At 43.8% G+C, this 25990-nt stretch overlaps 3 protein-coding genes across 6 annotated transcripts; 2 read left to right on the top strand and 1 right to left on the bottom strand.

Moving 5' to 3' along the window:
• The first annotated feature begins 11759 nt into the window (after positions 1-11759).
• LOC132265965 (enhancer of split m7 protein-like) lies at positions 11760-13015 on the top strand. The gene has a single exon (XM_059766769.1). The coding sequence runs from the start codon at positions 11896-11898 to the stop codon at positions 12607-12609; it is 714 nt and encodes a 237-aa protein (XP_059622752.1). The 5' UTR covers positions 11760-11895; the 3' UTR covers positions 12610-13015.
• A 1537-nt stretch (positions 13016-14552) lies between these two features.
• On the top strand, positions 14553-20196 carry LOC132256444 (zinc finger protein 567-like). 4 transcript variants are annotated; one of them, XM_059752860.1, is made up of 6 exons: positions 14553-14711; positions 17795-18233; positions 18444-18626; positions 18675-18911; positions 19284-19432; positions 19768-20196. In XM_059752860.1, the coding sequence occupies exons 2-6, from the start codon at positions 17868-17870 to the stop codon at positions 20192-20194; spliced, it is 1362 nt and encodes a 453-aa protein (XP_059608843.1). In that variant the 5' UTR covers positions 14553-14711; positions 17795-17867; the 3' UTR covers positions 20195-20196. The 4 variants fall into 4 exon arrangements, with proteins under 4 accessions (XP_059608843.1, XP_059608846.1, XP_059608845.1 ...); XM_059752863.1 differs by having other exon boundaries at positions 14554-14711; positions 18693-18911; XM_059752862.1 differs by lacking the exon at positions 14553-14711 and adding an exon at positions 15763-15873.
• A 1248-nt stretch (positions 20197-21444) lies between these two features.
• Positions 21445-25831, bottom strand: LOC132256058 (uncharacterized). Its single transcript, XM_059752239.1, has 4 exons — positions 25816-25831; positions 22525-25733; positions 22039-22455; positions 21445-21614 (listed from the first exon to the last, which is right to left on the bottom strand). Exons 1-4 carry the CDS (start codon positions 25829-25831, stop codon positions 21453-21455), a joined length of 3804 nt encoding a protein of 1267 aa, XP_059608222.1. The 3' UTR covers positions 21445-21452.
• Between the last annotated feature and the right edge of the window lie 159 nt (positions 25832-25990).

Here is a 25990-nt window from a genome sequence, read left to right as displayed (position 1 = left end):
ATCGAGTCAAAATTGGCGTCCCTTCCTTTCAGCATCAATTGAGATCCCTTTTTTGGCTGCGGATTGTCAACACGGGGCGAATGAATTAATGCTGAAGTGGAAATAGCTGAGATTGCGAAGAAGCGAGAGTGAGAGAGGGCAAGAAGGAATGGCCACAAAGAGGAGAGAAGGAAGAGTGAACAGGAATTAGGGTCCAAGTCGTCTCTATACATTATTATTATTGTTTGAGGGACGCCACGACTTGTTATATAAAACTTGAGGAGGAATTTCAGACCAAAATCCAAATCACATCTGTCCTTTTTCTCACGAGAAATTTGGCCATGTGCGCGTCGTCCACAATATTTTAAAAATCGTGCAGGCACTTTTTGGAGCCTCGCCTCCTCGCAGCTTCTTGCATCATTTGTTCCATCCATGTCTTTCGCCTCTTTGCCATCATCTGGGAAGACTTGATTATTCGCAACGGCGTTTGTGTGTGTTTTTCGTGCTCAAAATTAACTCTTCGCCGCGCCAAACATTGAGCGCCCGCGCAATATGATCTCGCGCCTATCGGCATGTCTAGCCGCCGATCGGCAGTTGTGGCAGCCGATTAATTGGGATGCGTGAACGATGAGATGGTCAGATAATCTCCCGCTGAACTTGTCACAACTCTTCCTCAATTGCCGCTCATGCAGCAATTTGGTGAATGAATGGCTGCGCGCGCAGCAAAAACCAGACGGCAGCTGATCCCCCGCCAGGAGATCCGCGCAGCCGGAGATAATGATGATGGAGGCAGCGAGAAAACCGTGGGAACGGAAAAGTCCGGCCAAATTGCCCATAATTTTCTCTTGGTGACTCTTTTAAGGTGCCCACAAATTGCCACTGCTTTTGGACTTTCACGGAGAGTGTGTTTACACTTTGCTGCCCGTAATCCAAATTTGTTGATGTCCAGAACAAGTTAGATGACAGTTAAAGAGTATATGCCATAATCGTCAAATCATCCAGCTGTGAGAAGGAAAATAAATTAGGGTTTAGTTGGCTTTGTATACAATCTAAAATCGGATAAATTGTCTCAATAAATTACATCATACGGCGTGATTCTCAGCAAACTTACGATACTATGCAACTTTAAATTCATATCTTATAAATAAAGACAAATATCTATAAATTGGTTAATTGAATACTTTGTGGCTTCTGCAAATTTTTCACAAATTACAAGATATTTAGAGATTATGAAACGAGTTTAGTAAAGTAGAACAAAGCTTCTAGTCTCTCAATTTCGAGCATTACAATAATAATCTTTAGAGGCTTTATAGTCTTTACTTAACAGTACCTTTCTGATGCAAAAAAAACATTTGATTGTAAAGTGTTTTAAGCAAATGTCGTGAGCCACACGTGTGTCTATATTTTGACACTCGGGATCTCAGAAAATCTCAACCTTCTGTCGCGATTCCACATGTTGGCATTCAAGAGTTTGCACGAAAAGTGACTCCGCAATTAGGTAAATCCGTCTGCAGACTTCTGAAAGATGATCTCAGCACAGCATGAATTGCGGAGGGTCTGCATTGAAATTGATAATATTGGGGCTGTAATGAATGTGTGTGGCTTCATCTGATTTCAACAAAACCACAGAGTGACCCACATATCAAACTCCCTCTCTGGCCTCAATCTGACTCACGCGAAAGACGACTCCTGTGCTGGAAGATCGAATGTCCGTGTGGAATGCGCGCATAAGTAGACACTTGGCTGATCTCTCGTAGAGCATCGCGTGTCCAGCACGAGCTCATCTCTCTAGGAATGCCAATAAAATAGCGCGCGCGATCAGCTCTTCCAATCGCGCGATCGCCTCAACACGTGTGTCTTCGATCACTGTAATTAATAATCATGTACGTGAAATATTTCAACTCTCCGGCCATTTCCTGTGTCTTTAGCCGCACAATTAGTGTAGTTCTGACCAGCAATTGTAGCAATTTTCTCCCGGCGATTGTTCTTGGTCAATTATCTTCTCCCCTGGCGACAATGCCATCCCGAACGAGAACGAGGGAACGCGCAAGAAGTGAGATAATTAAAATTCAATGGTCGGCTTTGCGGCGTGAACTGAGTACAGCGATAAGGTGTTTGCCTTTGAGAAGGTGTGATTCTTAAGCAAAATATGCAGTTGCGGACCATCAACAGGTTACAAAGTAATATAAATTCGGTGTGTTTGCTTAAGATAAGTTTCAAGGGTCATTCAAACCTGAAAATAAGACGCTCTATTTTCCGAAATATTCCTATCTTTTACTTTACTGAAATTCATCTAACGTATTGGAAAATGTTCTTTATTTCATGATTAAGATTCTCAAGTAAAACATTCACCCCAAAATGTCTTGTGTCTTCTTTGAATAAATGTTTTTGTCCGACAATCGGAATCAATATCATGGACTTCTTGTCGGCCCTCTGAGGAATTGTTGTGCATTCAAGTGTGTTTTTATCGATAAGCCTGAGATTTTGATTGTTTGACCTTCTGGCGCGGGAAAACGTGACGGAATTCCCATTTGTCAGTCCAGCGCATTGTCTGCATGCGGCAGGAAACTTTCCACCCACGTCAGGGCGCGCATCCGTGAGAAAATTTCTCCGTCGCGCACCGCCAATTAACACCGCGCGACAGATGCAGAGCCATTTGACCCTCCACGGCTTTAGAGGGTGATGAGGTGACCTGCGTTTGCGCGCCATATGTCGACGATTGCTCGCACCGAGGGTTGCATCCCGGAATCATGACTGTCCCTCTTTTTTCCGGCCATCGCACACCATCACCTCTTTTCCAGAGATGCCAACAGCCGCATCGCGCCCTCTCTGTCGCACGCACGCGGTGTGATTCCATGGGAATTTTGCCGGGTGCAACGTCGAAAACTCCTCTGAGTAAATTATACCCAATTTTTTCTTCACTTTCGCATCCCATTTTCTTCATCTCGCTCTCATCTCTCTTATTCTTCGTCTCCCAATTCAGGGCCTTTTTTCTGCACTGCGCACACTGGTGATCGGCTTCTGATCCATGAAGAGAGCGCGCTGAATGGCGTGTTCGTGACCGTATTGTTGGCAGAGGCCCTTCCTTCCCCTCCTCGCCCCATGCCGAGTGCACTCTGTCACGTGATTGAGACAGAATCGTGCTCTGCACACGATTCCGATCGTGGGAACGTGCGATCGATTGCAACATGATCTCTATGCATTGGAAGGATTAGGTGAGATGCATCCATTGTGTCGTTTCTGCCCTGATCTCTGCCCTCTTCTTGCCATCCTCGCAGCCGTGAATTCGACATGCTCTTCAACTCGATTTGGCCTTTCTTGCATCGCAGCTCAAATCAAAATTTCATCTCTCTGGCTTTTTAATGATCGCGCGCGCAAAATTCACCCATCGCGATCAATCATGATCGCAGATTTCTGCAGAATCTCTCTCACTCCATTTATGATGCGGTTTTTTTGCCATCCAAAGGAGTGTTTAGAAACATTCCTCAGCACTGATTTTGAGGATTCCACGAGTCCAAAAGATAACTAAGACAAGATAGGAAAAATAATAAAACTATTTGTAGTCAGAAAATGACAAATTCATAAATTTCTTTACCTGTTACTATTAATTAACCAGTAGAATAAGGAGAGATATTAGCTTCTTGATGTCATGAAAGGGTTAAAGAGAAGTTGAGATTTCACATTAAACTCCCTTTTCTTACACAATCATCTCAATCTTCTCGCCAGCGACAATATGCATTGAGATGACACAGAAGATGCTGTGCAGGCTAAAAGATGATCTCCGTCAGAGAAGATCGAGTGTCTGGAGCATCTCCGTGTGATGAGATGATTGCCTCAACTAGTAAATCTTCCCTAAAAACCCAAAGCGAGAGAGCGCGTCCAAATATGAAAGTGGAGAACTGTGAGATCGCCATTTATTATTCAATGCCTGATTGTGCGCCTCGCCACTGAAATGCTGGCTGCGGGCTCGCGCGGTTATTCACCATCGCGAGGCAGAGCATATTTATGCTTCTCGCACTCAACAGACATATACAATTCGCCGAATGACGCGCGCAGCAGCTGCCTTATCTTGCGCGCCTCGTTTCCTCTCGTCGCTCAAGCACGTGCTATGAAGTTCAAAACTCACGTTCCCACGCTCCGACATGCGCATGTGGTGGTGCGCTGACTCCATGTCCGACACGGCACCCATACAGCGCATCGCGTGTTTTTGTGCCCATGCGAGAAATGTTGAGATATATTTTATGGAGAGTCGCCGTGCCGCGACTTCGCCAAATGATGTTGTTTGACTGGCCGGAGCTTTGTGGCGCGCACGAGAGCTTTCACGGCAACCGCAAAAGACACTCTCATTATAACTTGGCGTTTTTGTCCGAAATCTTTGTCAATTAAACTGTATAATAAATCTCATTTTATCTCCCATTCAGCTTCCTGTATATGCAAATCTCAATTAACACTACACACACCAAATGCAGTGATTTTTTTTTTGTATCGAACTTATCCAATCGACACTCCTGCCAGTGCTATTTGGATTAAGTGTTTTGCAAGAGGACATGATAGAAAAAAAATGCACACACAAATGGGAGAGTTTGATCTCCAACAATTCACCACAGTAGCACACGTTTCGACATTTCAGCGCGCAACATGAGAGTTTAATTAATTTACATGAGAGGCGATCGCGAGACCCAAATTGGATGAGCGTCCAATTATGAGCTTTTCAGGTGAGATGCCTCTGGGCCCATCGAAATTGCTGCATCAATCTCTAAGACACGATTATTTTCACCACAGAGAAAAAGACCGACGCTCGGCGTTATGTAAATTGACACATTTTAAGTATCATTTTGAGTGTGTTGCAACTCAGGTGATATTTCCCTGTCACTGCGAAAAAAAATCACGCGAACAATTGCATTTGTGAGATCTTCAATAAAATTGGCGTTTAGGACAATTTTGCTTTAAAGCAAGCAATATAAGATTCTTACACAATGAAGGAAAAATTAGGTCACAAATCTTGTCAAAATACGCCTCAAAATGCATCTAAAACATTGGTTTTGTGTCCTGCAAAGTCAGCGTAGGTCTTTACTCTGCTACAGATTAATGTGTATTGAAAAAAAAACCCCATCTCACGACTTTGTCTCACTGCCAATGATAGGAAAGTCAAGTGATCTGAGAAGTAATTGCATCTTGGGAATCCTGAGACGAGAGCAGGGCAATTAGTCTATTTATACAGCCCGAAGGAGTTGTCTTGCACTCCGCAGGCGCCTTGCCTCCCCGCCATTTGCCATTCAACACCGTTTGTCCCCGTTCAATTAACCACCGACCTCGCGTGACTCCTCCGGTCTAGATATTGAATGAATCTCTTTAGGCGACCATTAGTGGACGCCTCAATCAATCATATTTGATATTTATTCACAAGACGACGCGATGCGTGGAATAATTGGTGTGATGGAATTGGCGAGGGGCAATTAGCAAAAATAATCACGACACTAATGAAGAAGGCCTGGCAGGGGCATGGGGAGGGTTGCATTTGATGAGATGGCACAGCAATTGAGAGTCGATCATTATCGCTGCATCATCATCAAGCGCAGCTTCATTATCAATCCCCATGATGCGAGGAGTCTGCGAGTGTGTAACGCCAGTGGCAACGACAACGGACGGCGATCGCGCGGCGGTTGTGTGTGGAAAAAGCAGTGCAATCTCATCAATGTGACGATTTGTACGATCAATGGCGAAAACGGCAGCCAGCGCGAAAAGAGGTGGACGCGATTGGCGGGGGCAAAAAGTGGCCGCGAGAGGGAAGCCGTATTCTCGCACTGTTGCCTCTTCCAACCGTTCCATTCTCAGCCCCGTCTCGAGCTCGTCCTAACCATATAATGTGAATTTTAATTTGATAAAACTCTCGGCAAACCTTCTTGCACCTGCCTTTTGTTCCCACAGTCGCGGACAGGAAGTGTGCAATGGAGAGACGCCACGATTGCCGATCTTCTCATGCTGGGGCATAAATTGCATGCAAGAAGCACATTGTGAAAGGTTGCGATCGTGTCTTATTGCACTTATATGAATCACCTCTCTCGTGGTGCGCTTTTTACCATTGCCAATCTCCACGCCATCACCTCTCCTCTGCTGCGGGTGAAACCCTTTAAACTCTCTGTTTACAATTTTCAGCAATTATCCACACAATTGTTCCCCAAACATTGTGATCTCCTCTGCCCATGGAGATTTTCTCGATCACAATCCGCCCAGAACGTGAGATCTTCGTGACTGTCTGCAACAGAATCTCTCTCTCATATCTTTTTTTTCAGCCTGTGTAAGACCACAGAACCTAATCACATTCCCGATGGGATGAAGATCTTGGGTTCATATCTCCTCTGGGGCCGCGATCTTGGTGATCTCTCGAGGCTATTCTCGAGACACTCTGTGGTAAAAAGCACGCGCGTGCTGGTTGTTTTATTTTATTGCCATTCAACTCCACAGAGAATGTGGCTGAGAGATGGCATAAAAAATATCCATATAATAGGCATTTCTCACAACTTCTGTTTCATTAATTCCAAAAGGCCAGACACAGACGCTGCGATTGTGGTGGAACAATAACTGGAAGAGGTCTCGGCGCGGCAAAAAGCATCAATTGGCTCGTGATTGTGTCCATTCACTCCTATCTTTTGCTCAATTTCAGTGCGCGCTCGGCGCAAGAGTCAAATATTAGCCAACACATACACGCAGCACATAGGAGAGGATCATTAATTTAATCCGCGGCCCGTCCTCTGAATCCCTCCGCCAGCCATGCTAAGTAAATTGAGATGGTGTTGTGAATAAGCATGTCCAGTATCTCCGCAGCAAGTGGGCACGAGTCGCTGATCAAGTGGCTTTGTTACCTATTGGAGGTGGTTTTGCCGCGCGCTCGCGAGAGACACTCCGCGAGGCATTTTGCCAATAAAATAAATACCTCGTGATCGCGCGAGACTTCCTCTGATGGCTGTTTATGGCAAATTTTATTTATTCCCCACCAACCGCCCCCCGTGCGCCACCTTGGCGGCAGCAATTAGTGACATTCCAACACTTGTGATCACTTTACAAGAGTTCAGCTCGCGCGTGGATCATCACACAAAAATTCACTGAGGCGTATAGAGGTTTTTTTTTCGGGGAGAAAAGATGGCAATCATATGATCACTCGAGGAGTTGTATTTTTTGTTGTTTGGTTGGGGTTCTCGTACAGGAGGCGACAAGCGACCATTTTAAGAAGAAGAAGCTGTATAGTTAAATTTGTGTTTCGTGGTGAAGTGAATTCGCGGGAATTTAAATTTAAACAATTCTTTTTTCACGGATTTTCATTATTTTATTTAAGTTGTGAATGTTTGAATTTTCTTTTGCTCCTGTGAAGCCGCCCACCCTTTTTTCCTATACATATTCGCCCTTCTCTCCTTCTCAATTAAGTGATTATTTTGGTAAATTATTTTGTTTTTAATTCTCTGCTTCACATAAGTATTCAACACATCTTTTGAATATCTGCTGCAGTCCACATTTTCATTAATAAATTCACACGTGTCTCTTAGAACATTTTTTTTCACTTTAAAAGTGAGATGAAAATCGTGGAATCTTTCGAAGTAAAATTCAACTTTCTCGCAAAAATTAATGAAATCCTCACTAGGCACAATTAGTCCTCCGTAGGATAACTGTTGAACATATGATGTCCTTTCGGTCAGGTTGCACGACCTCGTGCCTATATGAGGAATGTCATCAATAAATTTGCTGGCAACAAAGCCAGCAATATATTCCATTCCATCCACTCTTTGTTGCGAGAATTTTGCTGTATTATCAATATAGTCGTGGTGGATGGAAATTGTTTCCCTATCAGACGAATGATTGCTGGCGTCTTCATTCTCTGCGGCATCCATCATTGGCATGGGAAAAATGTCCTGTATATTAGGTGAGTTTAACACGCTGTGAATGAGGCATTCATCCTCAATTACGTGCTTTAAAATGTTGACATTTTTCCCACCCTGTATATCTTGCCTACTCAAAATTAGTTGACGAATTCTCTCAATAACGTCGACAGGCGTCGGATTATTATTTCCATTGCCTTTGCCTCTGACTTGAGAGAAGAAATTTTCGAGGCAATCTTGATTTAGCCGACTGGTCAATATATATTGTATGGAGAATTTGTCAAACATCTCTTTGTACAAATTTCTCAACGACCGAATCTAGAATAGGAAGAAATAAAATTAAGAATATTTTACGAAGTTTAAGTCACACATTTTTACAAATGATTCTTACCGACATTACAATCCCCTTTTGAAAATAAAGGAGTCGCACTTTCTCATTCACTCTCATGCTCAACATCAGCTTCTCCATATCATTAAGGACTTTATCATGGATGTCCATGTTGAGTCCGTAGGCAAATTTCATTGAACCTTCTGAATCCTGGCATTTCTCAAAAGCGGGCTCATACACATTAAATATATCAAACCAATTGTTCGCCAATTCGATGATATCACTGAGCTTTTGTGCATCTGAATATTGCGGAAGATACCTTTTCAGCTGAACTGCAGTCTTGTGGGAAATTATTTGTCCTGCTAATTTAACGTTTTGTCTTTTTACCGAAGATATTTCCAGATGTTGCTGTTTCAAATTTATATTTGAGATGCTATCTCCACCCATTCGAACTATTTCTTCAAGTGGCCTTTTAGTGACTTTCGTGCCATCATCAAGCATGAAACCATTGTCGATTAACCAATTTCTGAATAACTTGAGCAAATGAGGAGCATCGGCGAATATATGGACTTTCTCTTGTGTGCTGGGATGAAGAAAGAATGGATTTTCGAAGTTTGCTTCCAATTTTTTCCACAATCCTTGATTTGCGCCTCCACCATCACAGACAATTGCCTTCACCTTGTACTGTATATTTTCCAAAATACTGAGAATATGAAATAGGAGCTTCTTCGTGACTCTTTTATCAAAATCTGTATAAATCACTTGTTTCCACGGCGAAAACAAACCTCTTACCATAATTACCTTTAAAGATATATCAATTTTTTAGGTTATTTGTTGAAATCGGTCAATCCTTTTAGACAATGACAAGTAAATCATTTCAATTGGATGATATTGTTTATTCATAAATCTCTTAAACTAAGAAATGAACATGTTGATATGAAATAATCTTAAATTTATATCGTTTTCAGAATTCAGGAGTGGTTTGAATTAATTAATGAGTCAAGAAAGCAGTACAAGATTTTAAAAACGTATAGAAATCAACTTTCAATGTTTATTTCGCTAAATAATCTGCATATATCTTACCTGGATGTTTTTGTGAGATCCATAGACAGTGTCTTCGCGTTCATTATACTCATATAATTTAGATATTGCCATTTCGTCAAAGGAAATCACACAAGTTCGCTGAAATTCCGTCATTGTTTGAGCTGCTGCCATCATCATAGTCAAGACACTGCTGAAGATCCCAGCAGTAATCTCAAATTTAGCTGCATAGCGCTGCAGAGATCTAATGCTGGGTTGAGGGATGCGTATCAGATTCGTGATGGTATTATACGTTGTAGTGCCAAGATATCTAAGGGCAAATGCCTTAGATAACTCTTCATTTGTCCACTTCACTTTCTTCTTCCGTTTCAGCAGCAGGTCCACTTGATTTGGGGTGAGAATCTGCAACACAGCATCTTTCAGTTGCCTCAATTCATGCAATTCTTTGTCTTGTGTCGTCTTCTGCTCTGCTGACGACGATGCTGTTAGAAAAAATTAATGAATTCCATATAGAGTTATTGAATATTATAAAAAAAAAAATAACTTATCAATCGATTGATCTTCCACTGTCTCCTCATAATCCGAAATAATTTCGATTGTGTTGTCGAAGAGCATATCTACTTCCGATTCTTTGTCACTTCCGGCTTCATCGCGGATCACATCATTCAGCTCTTCATCCTCGTCTCTCAAGACTGCAGTTCTCTCCTCAAACTCATCTCCATTACCGCAGTGCATGATCTTTGCGTAGGAATGATCCCCTGTGAAATACGAGAGCACATTTAAGTCAATCAATTTACACATATTTCTATTCTGAAACTTACATAGAATTGCAATCTCTGGGTTGAGAGATTGGATGAGGTCCAGACTCGCATCTGGATGAGCCCGGCTCAGCTCTGGAGATGTCCAAACTTTCGTCGGGAAAACTGAAAATTATTATAGATGAAATAATAAAAAAGAACAACCTGCATTGTATATAAATCATTACCTCCCTTCTTCAATCTCCTTCTGCACTTCCACTCTCCCTGCAGAGCTCGGGAAGTGGGGTGGAAATCGTCAGGCAGGAAGTGGTCAGAGCACACTCTGATGATCTTCTTCTCAATACCTGACGACTTCTTCAAGATTTTCCTCCACTTCCTCACCACCTTCTCACTCTCGTGGTGTGGGAGTTGGTGGAAGGAGACGTGGGGATTACATCCCTGGATATTCTCACAGCCAATTGCACTGCAATTCATTTTTCTTCAACTTTTGCACAGAAAATTGACAACTAGAATGCGCGAAATGAATGAATAGTTGGTTTATTGTGACTTCGCGCGAAAAGAAAGTCGCGATGAAAAATAGTATGATCAAAATAACTGCCGAATTTTTCGCTAAAACCTAACCTCAAATAGACGATGTCGCCTCCTGTACGAGAACCCCAACAAACAACAAAAATACATACTCCTATCTCTCGCAACTGTTTGAACACATGATCAACTCAATCGATCAATTAAAATACAACATATTAGTAGCGCCAGTGGCTCTTCTAACTCCCCACGCGACATCACTTATCTTGGACCACCGATCGCCAACTCGATTCACGTGATCTTTCGGACAAACATGGCCTAATGGCTGCGCTAAGTGTTGAGATTCTACCAAACACTGCTTCAAACTTGTTATGAGACGCCTTCGGAATTAATTTATGGGGCACATGAGTAATAGTCCTTAGACAGAAGATGTGCTCAGCTAGGGAAGAGAGAGCGTTAATTAGAAGAAAAGAGGAGACAACATCGCTAAATGCAGAAGATACACCAATGCATTCGACCACCGTGTGAGGGATGAGAAGGATGTCTTTGAGTTTCTAGTCAAGAAATCATCATAAGTAAGTTGAAGATTGGCTCGGAAGAAGACATCAGGGTGAAAAGGGACAAAAGTGAATGCCGTTAAGATCAATGAAACACTGTCAATAGAGATTATACTAGACTCAGATGAGGAATCAAGTTTATTCTGCATCCTATGACAATCAATCACAATTCAGCAGAAGCTCACTTCTTGAGACCATCGCAGGATTCGCGCTTTCCGGTGTGTTCTAGGCGAGGCTTCGCGGTGAGGTGACCTTTCCACCCAACTGAGCATGTGGGTGATCGAGTGAGATCGTGACTAATTGCGATCATGCGACGAGTCGAGGCACAGAAATGAATATCCGCTGGAATGTGGTTCTATCTCGTGTGTGCCTCGTTAGGAATAGTCAAAAGTGCTGGCTGAACAATGCGCCGAGATCCCGTGTCAAAAGTGTGACCATCGCTGTCTCACACTGCTTTTCCCGATCGGCGCGGGCAATTGTTGAGAAAAGCGTGTGCGGCAGTGAGACGATAATCGGCGCTGTGTTGGTCGCCCGAGAGAGTGTTGGGCGATGGCAAAGGAGGGCGAGGGTCGAGGCAGAGCGGCAGCTGCAGCCGCCAGTCACAGGTGGCCAAACTCGTGGGAACAGAAATTTTCTCATGAACCACGGTACATGGGCATGTCTATAAAAGGAGGGGACTTCGTGTGTTGCAAGAGCATTTCCATTGAGACACCCGAGCTGAGTGGTTCGCAGCAGAACACTCTTTCCACAGTCGTCGACTGGCAGTCTCTGTGAGCAGTTCACTCAGTGATCATATATAGTGTTAACTCGTGACTTCGAGCGAAAGACTTGCAAGGATGAAATTCGAATTGCCGTACGTGGCCAACGTGCCGAGTGAAGAGTACCAGACAGTGATTGTGAAGCAGGGCCCGACGCCACCGCCGCAGGCCGAGCCCGTGTCACGCACGTATCAGTACCGGAAGGTGATGAAGCCGATGTTGGAGCGCAAGCGACGCGCCAGGATCAACCGGTGCCTGGATGAGTTGAAGGACCTCATGGTCACGGCGCTTCAGTCCGAGGGTGAGAACGTGTCCAAGCTGGAGAAAGCGGACATCCTGGAGCTCACAGTGCGTCATCTGCACAAGCTCCGACGGCAACAGCGCCTCTGTGCCAATCCCGTGATCGACTCAGACCGCTTCCGTGCGGGCTTTACGCACGCCGCCAACGAGGTGTCGCGCTGCCTCGCCTCCACACCCGGCGTGGACGTCGGCCTGGGCACGAAGCTGATGACCCACCTGGGACACCGCCTCAACGAACTGGACAAGATCCAGCCGCTGTCCATCCACGTCAGCCAGCCGCCCTACACGCCGCCCTCGTCGCCGTCGGCCTCCGTGTGCAGCAGTGAGACCGGCCCACACTACACCATGCCACTCACGCCCGCGTCCTCGCGCTCCTGCCGCTCGCCATCACCACGCACCGAGACTCTGGTGCAGGGCAACACGGCGGGCCTGCTCAGAGTCGTGCCGGCTCTGCAGGCCGCCGCCGGAGGCGAAGTCTGGCGACCCTGGTGAAGGACATTCGCGGCAAAATCCCAGTGCAAACAGAATCAATTCCAAAAGATTGATCCACCGATTTCTGTTGTTTACATCAACGTGTAAAACTATTTAATTAGTAGGTAAATCACTCCAAGACTCATCAGTTAAAATCTTCTGCTAGAGTACAAATAAGCAATTTTTGTTCTTCCAAATTAATTTTGTTTTTTTTTTCACAATGATGAGCAATTGTATCTCAGTGAATTTCTTGAATTTGACAAGCGATTTCTCTTAGCATTTTCACAGCCCCAAAAATACGGGCGACAATCAATGAGCTTTAACTAGGATTGTAAGAGATTTGTGATATCAAAAGAAGATGACATGATTAAGAAAATGAAAATATGATTGATTTGAAAAAAGGAAAAAAACTACGTCTTTCACTTCCCGGAACCATCGGCAATTGTCTTCTGCAGTGAAAGAGTTTCTTTCGCGCCTCTTCGCAGTTGTGCACACATGTTTGATAGAGTCCTCATTTGTATTTGCATAAGTAAATTCCCGCCACGTGATTCGGTAGACTTTCATCTCGTCGTCGCTCATTTGTTGACACACACGAAAATTTGCGCACATGGTTTGTCATGCACATATTTGGGCAAAATTAACAACTACTGAAAACTCTCAAAGCCAGACGAATTCGATTCTCAATCCAGAAACAGTCAGTCAATTTCTTACGCTTCCTATATTGTTGAACATCAATTCACCTTCAACGATTTCAGGGCTGGTGGCGACATCTCAGAGCCACTGGACAGAAAGTCCCTTCGAGCTTTCTCTCTCAAGCTTTCCACACTCAGAAAATGTACGTGCCGTTAGCGCGATACTCATTTTGCAGATAAATCGAGTTCCGTCTGGCTTACGCAGCGCCACGCGATTCTGTGAAGCCAAAATAATATTTGCAAATATTTCTTGCTCCGAATTCTCTAAGTTTATTTAAGGAATTTGTGAGGTACAAACATCCCAGCCAACACTGTAATTTTAGCTAAATATTATTGAGGTGTGAGCTTAAATTTAAGCTACAAATTGATGATAATAGAAAGCAATTTAGCTGAATATTTAGCTTTTCATCAATCAATTAAGCCTTCTTAGCAAATTTTCAGCGAGTCAAAGCTTTAAAATCACTTCTTTTAGCTAAATTCTTAGTTAAAGTTGAGCAAATGAACAGATATTTGGCTTTTCTATGGTTAATTGAGATTTCTTAGCGAATTGGAGACATTTCATATCTTCCGTATGATGATTTCCATCCGTAGAACCTCATCATCATTGGGTTCTCTTTCGTTTGTGTACGAGATACACAACAGAGGGTTGCTGTCCTTGCTTCTGGATTCATTCCTTTACAAGCTTTAAGCTTTATGGTGTGAGGAAACTCATCCTCTGACGTCATTACATTAAATTTTTTATTCGTACCTCCTAATAATGTAAGAAAACGAATATTTCCGATATCAATATGAATAAGGAAATTTCTGATAGAAAATCTTTTGGACATTACAGGTTTCTTAATGTTTTGATTTTTTACTAATCCAATAATATGAAAAATCCGCGTTCAGCAATTTCAGCGTAAATTCGAATGCATTACTTTGTTGACTAAGTCTGTCGATACATTTCCTCAGAAGATAATCGTCTTGTGGTGCTGGTGGACTTCCTCAATGGCATTTTCCACAGTTTGTCACTCTTCTTTTTTTCCACCATGAAGCCGTGGACGTGGCATTTTCGCCCTCGGCTTCAGGACTGTGGATTTTCCCCTTCGCACCAACACAGTGGCGCCGCTGCGCCTGTGTGCCGGCGTGCAGACAGTGTGTATGTGGCTCAATACTCCGTCGCCTCCTCGTCACGACGCCCGCCCGACCCCGAGTCCGCCACCCTGCCCGCCTCCGGCTCGCTCGCACCCCAAAAACACGACCCTCCACCCGTCAGTCGTCAACGAGGCGCGAGAGTAGTTTGGTGTGTTCCTCCGTCCGACCAGCAGCAGCAGCGTTCTGGGGGTGCTCTCGAGCTCCTGGACGGGAGGTGTGCAATACGAGGGCCTCTGGGAAGGATTTCCGCGGTGCGCGGCCAGGACGAACGTCCTCCTCCCACACCAACACCCCAGAGTGAGTCTAGGGCTGTGTTTGTGACTCGGGGTTCGTTCACTGGGGGCCGCACAGGGCGAGAGAGTGAGTGAGAGAGATAGTCTTGGGGTTGGAAGTTGTGTACAGTGGCGTTTATAGGAAACAAAGCGCATAGCCCGCAATTTTATTACACTAACTATTTGTGAGATTGGATTATGTGCACTTTAGTACCACTTCAGCAATTTAGCTAAGATAATTAATTATGACCAGAGTTGGCAAATTATTCCACTTTACAGCGTTTTGCGAGGATTTATATGAAATTCAGCAATATGTTTTCTCCTTTTTAAAAATATGAACACCAATTTTATTTTGTCAATTCACGCTTCTTGATTTATTTCCGTTCAATTTCGACCATCTTCAGCACTAAACTGTGCTTCTGAAGGCAGAATAAAATTTTCCACTGAAGCATTTGCTACAATTCAGAAGTGGGATTGCTTGAGTCATTCAGGAAATTTTCTTATTTTTCTTGTTGTGTCTCAACCCTTGTGGCCGCCACTGTGTGTTGGCTGGAGTCAGAGGGTTGTGTGTGGTGCAGAGAGGGTGAGTGAGAATGACGACAAGAGGGTGCGGAACTTCTCTCATTGAATTTCTCTGATTCTCCTCTCTCTCGCTCACACCCTCCGTCTCCCTTTTGCGCACTTCAAAAACTGGTGTGAGTCATCATTGTGAGGGGTTGGCAGGCGTACGACGAAGCCAAATCCCTCGAGACATTTTTATCAAAAAACATTTCTTCGTGCGCGCAAAGCAAAAGAAATCACTTCCTCCACTTTTTCACGCGTTTTCCTGGCTGTTAGAGTGTCCCAAACAAGTGTGACTACGTGCATGAGTATCCCACCAGCAGAAAGTGAAGGTAATTTCGGGCGTCAAGGGATAAAGTCACCCCCAAACCTGCACCTATCTCGAGTGTGCCACCGTACTCGGCGGTGAGAGATGGCTGCCAGTGAGGTTGTGTGTGCGGGTGTCATGTTCACGGGATCGTTCACTCCATGAGGACATGGATGCTAAATGGTAGCGCTTAGATGTGTTGGGAGGAACAGTCAATTGAGCATATGAAATGTGCTGGGAAATTCATTTCCGATTTCATGACAGTGAAACACCCTCTGGACGCAGAGGATAACTCAGGAAATCCCATTACACCGAACAGGTAACTAAATCACAAGGGCCAGTTGACAAATATGAACTTACCGGTGGCTGAAACCAAAGGAATTTACTCTGGGTTAACATATGGCTCCACTCTGTGGCGCCCAATTATTTTGTAATATAATTTAAAGGCATCAAAGCTCCCATTCGCGGGGAAGAGAGCATAAGCAATAGAAGTGCTTGGTGAAAAATTATTTCTGTGCAGAAGAAGACAGAATAAGTTTAGTGTAAGATGACTTATTCAAATGGGAGGAGCTTCTGCTGGGGCGGGACGTTGAAATCCAACATACTACATAATAGACTTTCTTTTCTTCATTTTACGAATTTTAACAACTTGTTGGGATATTGAAGAGGAAGGATTTTTCAATCTGCCACATCACCCAATTAGACGTCATATTTTGACGTAAAATTTACTGTCAAACCCTCAACGAGCAGCGTTGCTGGTGTGTAAATGCCTCCGCTGGCGTCATGTCTCATGGCTTCCTCGTCTGACACGCACACACCGACAGGCGGTGAGTTGTGTGATTTGGATTCGATTTCCGAAGGATGTCAAGAGAATGGCGCCGGCGGAGTAGGAGGCCATACTCTCTCTCACTCACACCCTGGCGCGCTCATTGGAATCCCGAAAAAGAGCGCGACTCGGAGGGTAGTCGCTTAATTCCCTCCAACTTCTTCTGGTGTGGTGCAATCATTAAAGTGTATGTCCTCCTTACAATTCCGTGGGGTCAATTGCGGTACTACGTTCCATTTGTATTGATTTTTTTTTCTGTCGCGCGATGTGCACGAGAGGAGGGAGTGTTTAGAGTCTCAATGGGTGGATAAGAAAGGAGGAAGAGGTCTGACACAGAGAAGAAGGCTATATAAATTGTGAATAATTGATTTTTTCTGCCAAGAAGGGTGTACGGAATTCACGAGAGTGCAGAGAAGGGTAGAGGATTCACCCGTGGAAAGTGCCTCCAAAGTGAAACTTGCCAGAGACTGAGCGTGTGTGTGTGTGTGTGCATGTGCTTGTGTGAGTTTGCTGGTTGGGAAGAGTATCAAAAGAAAAGTGAAAGTTACTCCGAGAGAACCCCTTTTGCTCTCTACCCACACCCCCGCAAAGGGGTTCCTCCAGTGTATTTCCAGACCAACTCCCACAGCACCAACCCATGTTGGTACGTGACGGATGCCCCAAGACGCGCGCTGTTCAATGAACTGCCCACCAAAGATCCCCAATGCCAGCGAATTTGCTGAATTAGTGAAAAACCCACCCCACCAACCCCATCTTTGAGCAACCACAAAATGGTGGTGCGAGTCTGGTGGAGAAAGCCACCACGCAGACCAACGTTTTTCCATCCCCTCATCACTCTCACTCGCTCACTCATCCCCCAATCGCGCATCACGCTGTCTCACTCATACTCACCCTTTTGTCATTCACCCCCTCTCAATCCACTGCACAATTTTCAATTTCTGCTTTCAATCAGACACATTTTTCCCATCTTCCTCGCCATGCGCCAGGTTTTGCGTTTAGGGGCGATTTCACAGGATTTAACCAAACGAGTAGGGGTTCGATGGGTTCAATTTGAGGATTACTTTGCAATTTTATGGCTCTTTTTCCTCAAACTGCTACACTTTCAACTCTGCGTCCTTCATCACTGGCTATTACCATTTTTCTTACCACGTAAATTTCCAGGGTGTTAATAATTCACGAACAATTCAATTGACCTTTTGGTTGCGATGAGAAATATTTTTCTCGCGAATTGTGCGTAAATTATGAGGTGTAAATTACCTTTGTACAGAAATAGCATCAACCTTTCGCCCACAATTTAGCTGCAGTGGATTTTAGGTCAATTTCAACAATGTTTTGCATATTTAGCTAAAGGGGTCACCAGTGATCAGACAGCAATGTTATAGCTACATTCCATTCAATGTCCTTTCCCTTGCAGAGCCTTGAACCTGAAGCTCTCGAACTTCATTGAATGATTGGAATACACTGAGCAGCCAGAAAAAGTTGAGAAGATGAATTTTTCACCCTTCGGAGGACACTTTCCGGGAACCATTCCCGGAATTCATCAGTTTGCAGCGTCAGGGGCTCTTGTCTCCACTTCAACTCCTGACAATGTGAATCGGTATCACTCCAGCAACGTCAACATCCCGCACTTCAATCAGCCACACGCGCCGATTCTGAGCAAGTTCCGGCCAGACGATGTGAACAACATGAACAAATACAATGGACACACGAACCAGTATTCGACGCCATACGCCCAAGACGGGCAATCGGTGTCGGATAAGCAGCAGAGAGGGGGAACGTCGTCCAGTGTGTCATCCTACCCGCAGACGACGTTATCGGGCTCCGTTGGCCAGCAGCCTCCAGAAATACCTCAGGTAGTTTAGATCTAGGCTTAATAATAGCTTACACTTGTGCTGACATCTAGTGGCAGCTGCTATTCTCTCACAATCGTTACAATTTCGGGTTTAGAGTGTTTGCGCCAAATTTTATCAATTCGCTGGCCACCTTGAGCGGTCATTTAGACTTAGACTAGGGGCTTTGGCTATAGATCAAACCACTCACCCTGCGTCTTATACTCTTTACAGCAACAAACAGATGCTAAGCGGGTTCTGCAGAATGTTAATCCGAGCTGGCAGTCCTTGACGCCCAGTTCTGCCGTCGCTGACTACCTGTCTCACTTGCCAGCCAGCACGCTGCCACTGAGTCTTCATCACTTCCTCAAGTACTCAGCCGAGAGCATCAAGAAGGAGACACAAAATCCACTCAGTGTAAGTATAGAACGACTTAACGAGCGAGATCAAGCAATAATGCATTAGGAACTTCACATGACACAGTCGCAGAACCTCAATAATCTCGGTGCTGGTCTTTTGCCGCCCAACAATGCCAACCTCAATCATCAGACGGCACAGCATCAACAGCAGAGCCATCAGCAAACGCAACAGAGCCACCAGCAGACTGCCAACGCCAATGATCACACGCAGCAGCAGACCAGCACCACGAACACGACGGGAAGTAAGAAAAAGAAGAAGAAGAAGGCACCCAAACCGCCGAAGGTAGGAAATTCGGTTTAATTTTTAAATGCAATACGAACGTGATGCATTTGGGGAAAATGCAATCATTTTTCCACAGATTGCAGCATTTCAATCATTTCAATTGAAAGCCAATGTAATTAAATCACCCCTTTCCCGCCAAAATACCCATCGATAAATGTAATTGAGTGCAACATTTTGATGGGTTTTTAATCTACTCTCTTCTGTGTTGATATAATTGGAAATTGGAATATCCATTATGTGGACATTAACAACACTGTATGGGAAAATTAATGAATCACCCATGATAAAATTTTTCCTGCAGCAACATTATTGATTTTCCGTGACGCTTAACTCATTTTGCAATCACCTCATAGACTATTATTGGTGTTGCAGGAGAAAAAACCGCGGCCGAAGCCTGGAGAAATACGCCTGACAACAGCTCTGGATGGAAGCACGCTGTTCTGCTGTCCGGAGTGCCAAATGGCGTATCCAGAGCGTGGATTGCTGGAGCAACATTTGGTGGGACACAACTTGGAAAGACGGTGAGAGAGGACATGAGATTCAGCACTCAAGCATCAGTATAGATTTTCTCCAAGACACCGCTTAGAATTGCTTTTTTGCATATCATACTTAAACCACTTAAACATAATCTCAAAGAACCGTTGGAGAACCTTGAAATGTCGGTTTAAATTCCTCATGATTGCAGCTAGAAGTTCTTGTAATTTGTTATGATTTGCAAATGTCCTAAAAAATTATTCTACTCTTTTTGAAATGCCTTTCAAGCGCGTTGTGCGCCATTTCTTAGCCATATTATCTCCTTCTGTGCTCAGCACCTTCAGCACTTTATCCATGATCACTAAATGTGTCTCTGTTGCAGCTTCATCTGTGACATCTGCAATGCAGCGCTGAAGCGCAAGGATCACCTCACGCGCCACAAGCAGAGCCACAATCCGGAGCGCCCCTTCGTCTGCACCATCTGCCTGAAGGCGTTCAAGCGCAAGGAGCAGCTCACGCTGCACTTCGTCATCCATTCCGGCGAGAAGAGGCACGTGTGCAATGAGTGCGGCAAGGGATTCTACCGCAAGGATCACCTGCGGAAGCACACGCGCTCGCACATCGCGCGGCGCGTGAAGGCGGAGCTGAGCCAGCAGAACCAGCCGGCGGCCGGCGCGCCCGCGGTGGTGCCGAACATGCAGCAGCCCTACAGCCTCGCCAGCCAGCCCAGCGGCCAGCAGACGCCACAGCAAACGGGTCATCACAACGGGCAGCCAAGCGGACATCAGCAGTCGCCGTGTTTGTCCTAAAATTTACTCTTCCCCAAATTCACCCCCATCTTCAATTACTTCTAGCCTTGTGATCCCCTCGGCGCCCCCGCTTTTTACACTTGTTTTTATGTTCGTCTCGTTGGAAAGTTTATTTATTATTTTATTATTAGTTTTTTTTGTTTTTCCTCACGGAGTCTATGAATATTATTTTATTTTTCTTTTACAAATTACTTTAAATATATGCAATTCCATTGGAGGGTAGAGGCTTAGCCTTCGTGAAAGGTATGTGTAATGTGCGTGTGTCGTGAAAATTGAGTTGATTCTTAAGATTCCCAGGCGAAAGCAGAAAATAGTAGCTAGAGAAGAGAATCTAAGAAAGATTGAGGATCCATAGCGAAAAGTCACTCAATTTTGTATCACATGTGAAAAAAAGGAAAACACACATGGAAATAAAAACTTGCAGAATAATGCAGAAGTAAACAATAAAACGTATGTATATTGCATGGGAGGAGAAACCTGAAACATTTTCAATGAATAATAAAAAAAAAATAGTAGTAGAGTAATTTTATATGTATTTGATGAAGAAAAAGGAAATGAGAAAAAGAACATAGTACAAAAAATGACTCATGGTAAATTTCACATGCTAAAAACAATTAGAATGATGATTACAAAAATAATAACAACAACAACAACAACACAAGAGACAAGAGATTTACAAAAGAACACAATAAATAGCAAATGAATAATGAAAGGAAAAAATACACTGCTTCAACACTTATTGATAAGATTGATATTGAACAAGAAAAAAAATATTTAAAAAAAGCGTAAATCTAAATTATTTATATATACTAAATATTGATATTGGGAGAAGAAAATACAATTGTATGACACGTAATGTTAATTAAGACTTTAGCGACGGTGGAAAAAACAATATTTAACAGACACAAGAGTAGGAAAGAAGAAAAAAACTATTTTATAAGGAAAAACTTTAATTTTTAAGTGACAATTTGCAAACATGAGATGAGGAAAAAGAACCTTCCCTCCCTCCCCAATTCCCCCCTCCCCCCAAATTTTGACGATCAAACGACAGAAGTATAACTAAATTTATATATTTTAGCGACTGATTAGGCATCATGTATGAATGACAATGTGCGTGACAACAAAGAATTTAATAAGAAACTGCATTAACTGTAATCCAAAAAAAAACAATTAAATGTGTAGAGAAAGTGTAAAGAAAACAATATTGGACGCGCAGAACCTTTTTAAATAAGAATAAAAATGGTACAGCAAACGTCTCTTACACCTTTCCGTGGAACTTGCGGTACTTCTCGTACTCCTTCAGCAGCGTCTTGTAGACACTGCGCGACGCTTCAGAGCAACTCCTGAGGATGAATTGACCGTAGTTTGGGTCGCACATGGAGATCAATGAGTGGCACATGTTGTTTATGTGGGTTTTTATCTGAAACATCAACCAAAACATTTAGCCTTTGTTTGACAATTCTTTGTCAAACAAATTAGACGAAATTTTGAGATTATTTAATCAACTTAAAGCAAATTAAGTCGAAAAACATGAATTCTTGCAACTAAACTGTGATACATTTCAGTTTTTTTTTGCAAATTCAATATATTAAAAACTCTATGACATGTTTTCTAATTTTGAGCTCATTAACACATTCTAACCTGAAGAATTGATTAATTTTTAAGCTTGCATAACTTTTAACAAGATTATTACATACTTAATAAGAGACTTGTGCGAATATCTGCTGAAAACTTCAGTGATAAAGTTGTTAATTGGTTGTCAATTTGATTCTCGCTTGGTTATTATGCAGTTTTCCTATATTTTATCAAGATTGAGTGTATTTAAATGCAAACTATCAACTTACACTTGGATTTAGTGTCGCCGAATTGTGATTGTAGATCATCTCGTTTATCACGAAGACCAGCATGAATGGAGCCACTCTTTTGGCATTCTTGCTCTTGGACGCCATGAAGGCAATCATGACTTCGAGTTTATGCGCCAGACCAGTCAGAATCTCAATGTCCTCCTTGTCCAGCTTATCCTTCTTGCTCCGCTCGCTGCGAAAGCCACAGATACCGTGCACCAGACCCTTGAAGATCGCCACAAACTGAGGCATCGCGAACTTGAGGCATGACGATCGATGCTGATTGACTGCATGGCAGAATTCAATCATGCCGAGGTGAAGATCGGAGAAATCTTTCATGCTGCTCATCAGGCGCTTCAGATTGATCTCCAACAGGAATGTCAGCATGTTGCTGAAGAGGGAGTTGTGAAGTGGAATCTGAAAGAATAATCAATCAATTTGTAGAAATTCTTCTCTATTACAAATCAAGCTATAAACTTCAAATACCTTTTTGTTCTTCACCACGACAACATGACACTGCAGAATGTCCAAAAGTGCAGCCGAAGACGTGATTTCCCACATGATCTGCTCATAGAATTCCGCAAAAGTCTCTCCTTTCTCCTCACTCATGTTGCAGCCGCCCAAATTGCGCAGCACCACAATCACTTCTTGCACTCCTTCCTCTTCTTTCAGCGCCTGCAGAATCTCCTGAAATTCCTCATTCGTGCAGTGACTCATGAGAATGTTTGCCATCTTCTCACACATCTTCATTCCCTTCCAGAATCTCAGGACAATCGGAGCGAGAGACTCCCGAGATATGGCCAGAGATTCCCTGCGATCGACGACAATCTTCAAGAGATCCAGAGCATTTCCCCCGTCTTCTTTACACATGAATCTCATCGCTATCCTGCCCGCGTCCTCGTGCACTTTCGCACTGTTGTCTTTGCTGCTGAACAGAGCAGAGAGTGTGGCAGTAAAAGCCGGCAGCAATCCATCAATTTCCTGCTCGCATTCGAACAATTGCAGCGCCATTGAAGTGAGTTTCGATCCAATTTGCAGGATTTCCTTCTCAAACTTGTGAAATCTGCGCGATTGTGAGAAGTTTCGCACCGCAATGAAGCACAAATTCCTGCAAATTGGCTTCTTTTCGACCTCAAGGAAGGGCAGCAAATCAGCCAAAGCGGCAAGATTCGCCTCAGTCTGATAATTTGTTGCCGCATTGAGGAGAAGTTCAAAGATTTTTCTATGCTTTGCCGCATTTGGGAACATTTCTATGGTTTTTCGCACGGAAATGTGACGAAAAACGTCCACTTCGTTGCCCAATTCTGTCAGATTCCTCAAGATGTGCAGCAAAATATCCTTCAAGTCCTCAAAATCCTGGAGCGAATGAAGCAAAATTAGGAGGAAGAATAATGTTTGAGTCTTTGCTTCCTTAGCCAGAAATCCCAAAGGCAAATTTGTCAATTTTGCCAGGAGTTTCTGCAGCTCCACACGATTAATTTTCCCCTCGAGATTTACTATCTTCACGGATGAAAGAATTGTCTCTGGGAGTCCATCAAAATTCCCACCGCGAAGCAATTCACCGAAGTCAATCTTGCAGAAAGGCAACTTTTTGCTGTGGATTTCATCAGAAATCCTTTGAAAAGTATCCAAAAGGAAGATTTCCATGAATTCCTGGTCTTCAAACACCTCCAAATCGAAATCTCCCGTCATCTTCTGGGCCTGAACGATCTTCTGCTCTCGCGAAAGTTGCTTGATTAGCCACAATTCATCTTGCAAGTCCTGCGGGAAGAAGCTTTCGGACGTCCTCTCAATCTGACTCAACTTGAATAGCTTCAATTGTGCAGAATTCAGCAATTCATTTACGTTTCCATCCGTAATTCTGTTCTGAAGCGCTTTCCAGGCTTCCTCATCCAAATACTCAATTCTCTGGAAGCTTTCCTGGTCATTTTCTGGAAGGGAATCTGGCCGATAAACCAACAGAGCGGCATCAAAGTCAAGCATTTGAAGATAAATTTCCAGACAAGCTCTCAGAGGTCTTTCCGGAAGTTCCACACACTTGAACAGAGTCTTCATCAGAAGTCTCCTCTCGTCGATCTTCTTCGCAATATCGGCAGGCTTTTCCAGCAAGCGACACCCTTCAAGATAGGCGCAGATGATTTTGGAGGCAAAGTCGAGGAAGAACAGTGAATTCTCATCAAATTTACGGTCCTTGGCAGTGTTGAGAGCGTTCTGGGCATGGAAAATCAGCGTCTTCCACACAGATAAGCTGGCATTGGGTAGAAGTGTGAGAATTATCCTCGAGAATGTCCAGGAAATCTCATCTGACCAGGCGAATGAAATCTCCGTCCAATTCACTAGTGTTTTGTGGCGATTTTCTGACTGTTTCTCACAGAGAAGCTCAAGAAATGCTCCAGATTCACTCATTTTCTGCCTCTTCGCTGACATCTCAGTGTCATCCTTCAACTTTCTCTTGAGCTTCTTCGGGAAATCCATGGAAATCGCCTTGACATTGATTGTGTCTAGCAATTTGGCGAGCATCTTCTCGAAACGCCCCAATTTGTGAAATGTTTCCAGGCACAGAGCAAAGAATTGACTGAAGACGCTCAAAATCGACTCATTCTTCGGCAAGAAGAGGAACTTCACGAGCAGTGACAAGAGATCATCCGCAAAGATCACAGGATTCAGTCGCAAAGCACTCAAAATCAGCATCAAACAGTCTCGAGTGTTTCTCTCTGAAAACTCCTCTACAATTGTCAGGATTCGCCTCTTGATTCTCTCGCCCTCAGGCTTGATGTTGTAGCTTCGCATGAGGAGCATGACATGACTGATGCCCAGAACGACGCTTTCAATCTCCATTTCGCCCGGCACAAAGACATTCCTGAATAGAAAGTCAGCCAAGCTGACGCACAATTCCTTCTGTCCGCGGAAAGCCGAGAAGAACGCTTCAATATTCATCAGACAGACGTGAAGAGATTCTTTGGTAAACACAAGGCGATCGTGACGGAAGTTTTGAGCTCCTTCAGGAGCCTCAAACTGATCTCTGTACCATTTTGTTGCGTCTTCGCCGAAGAACACCCCTCTTAACATGCCGAAAAAATCACTCTTCCAATTCATGCGTCTCTTCTGCAGATATATCACCAATTCCGTGAGTTGTTGGTGAAGTTCCCGCAGGTAAATCTCCCGGAAGGCGGAATTGCTGGCTTGATGCTGGCAGAATTCCTGGATTTTCTTCAACAATTCCGCCGTGATTCGCTTCTCGTCCTCACTCAGGCCATCCTCACGATGCGTCTGCTCCAGCACAGCCATCCACGAGACCAGAGTCTTTGCCTGCAGCCGGCAAAAAGCCGAAATGTTGCTGCTGAAGAAACTGGCAAGACTGGAATTGTCAGAAGTGCTCTTGAGGACAGAAAACACCCTCAAATCTACTGCTTTAAGACACACAATCAGTGTGTCAATGAGGAAGCTCTTCGTCTGGAATGTCACCACGCCAACGGGAATTTTTAGCTGGCAAAACTCCCGGACGCTGGCCCACAATTCTTCGGACTCCGCATTTTCCGGAAGGTGGCACAAATCCGGCAATTTCTCGCAAAAGTACTTCACGAGTGTCTCGTACTTCGTAGGATTTATGAAATCAATCGAATTCCACACTTTTATGGTCAGTTTGAGGGAATCCATGGGCCTCAAATGAGGACGATTGAGCCAAGAGATGAGATCTGCAGAAAAAAACAATGGTTAAACTCTTAGTCTTGCTCTTAGTAAATATTCATTCTCTATTCAGCGATTGGAATAACTCACGAGATTGCGAGGTCATTTTGTGGTTGATCCGATATTTAAGGGGAATAAAGCACTATTTGATTATTTTTACCAATAAATTCACTGAATTTCAACTTTGTTTATAAATTCACACGTGAGATTTCAAGATTCCACTGCTGCCAACATACAAACACCGGGATTCAGCATGATTTATGCT

This window comes from Phlebotomus argentipes, unplaced genomic scaffold (assembly GCF_947086385.1).
Source record: "Phlebotomus argentipes unplaced genomic scaffold, Phlebotomus argentipes genome assembly contig_5, whole genome shotgun sequence".
Lineage (NCBI taxonomy): Eukaryota > Metazoa > Arthropoda > Insecta > Diptera > Psychodidae > Phlebotomus > Phlebotomus argentipes.
The sequence above is the reverse complement of the archived record's forward strand: the minus strand, read 5'-3'. Positions and strand labels throughout refer to the sequence as shown.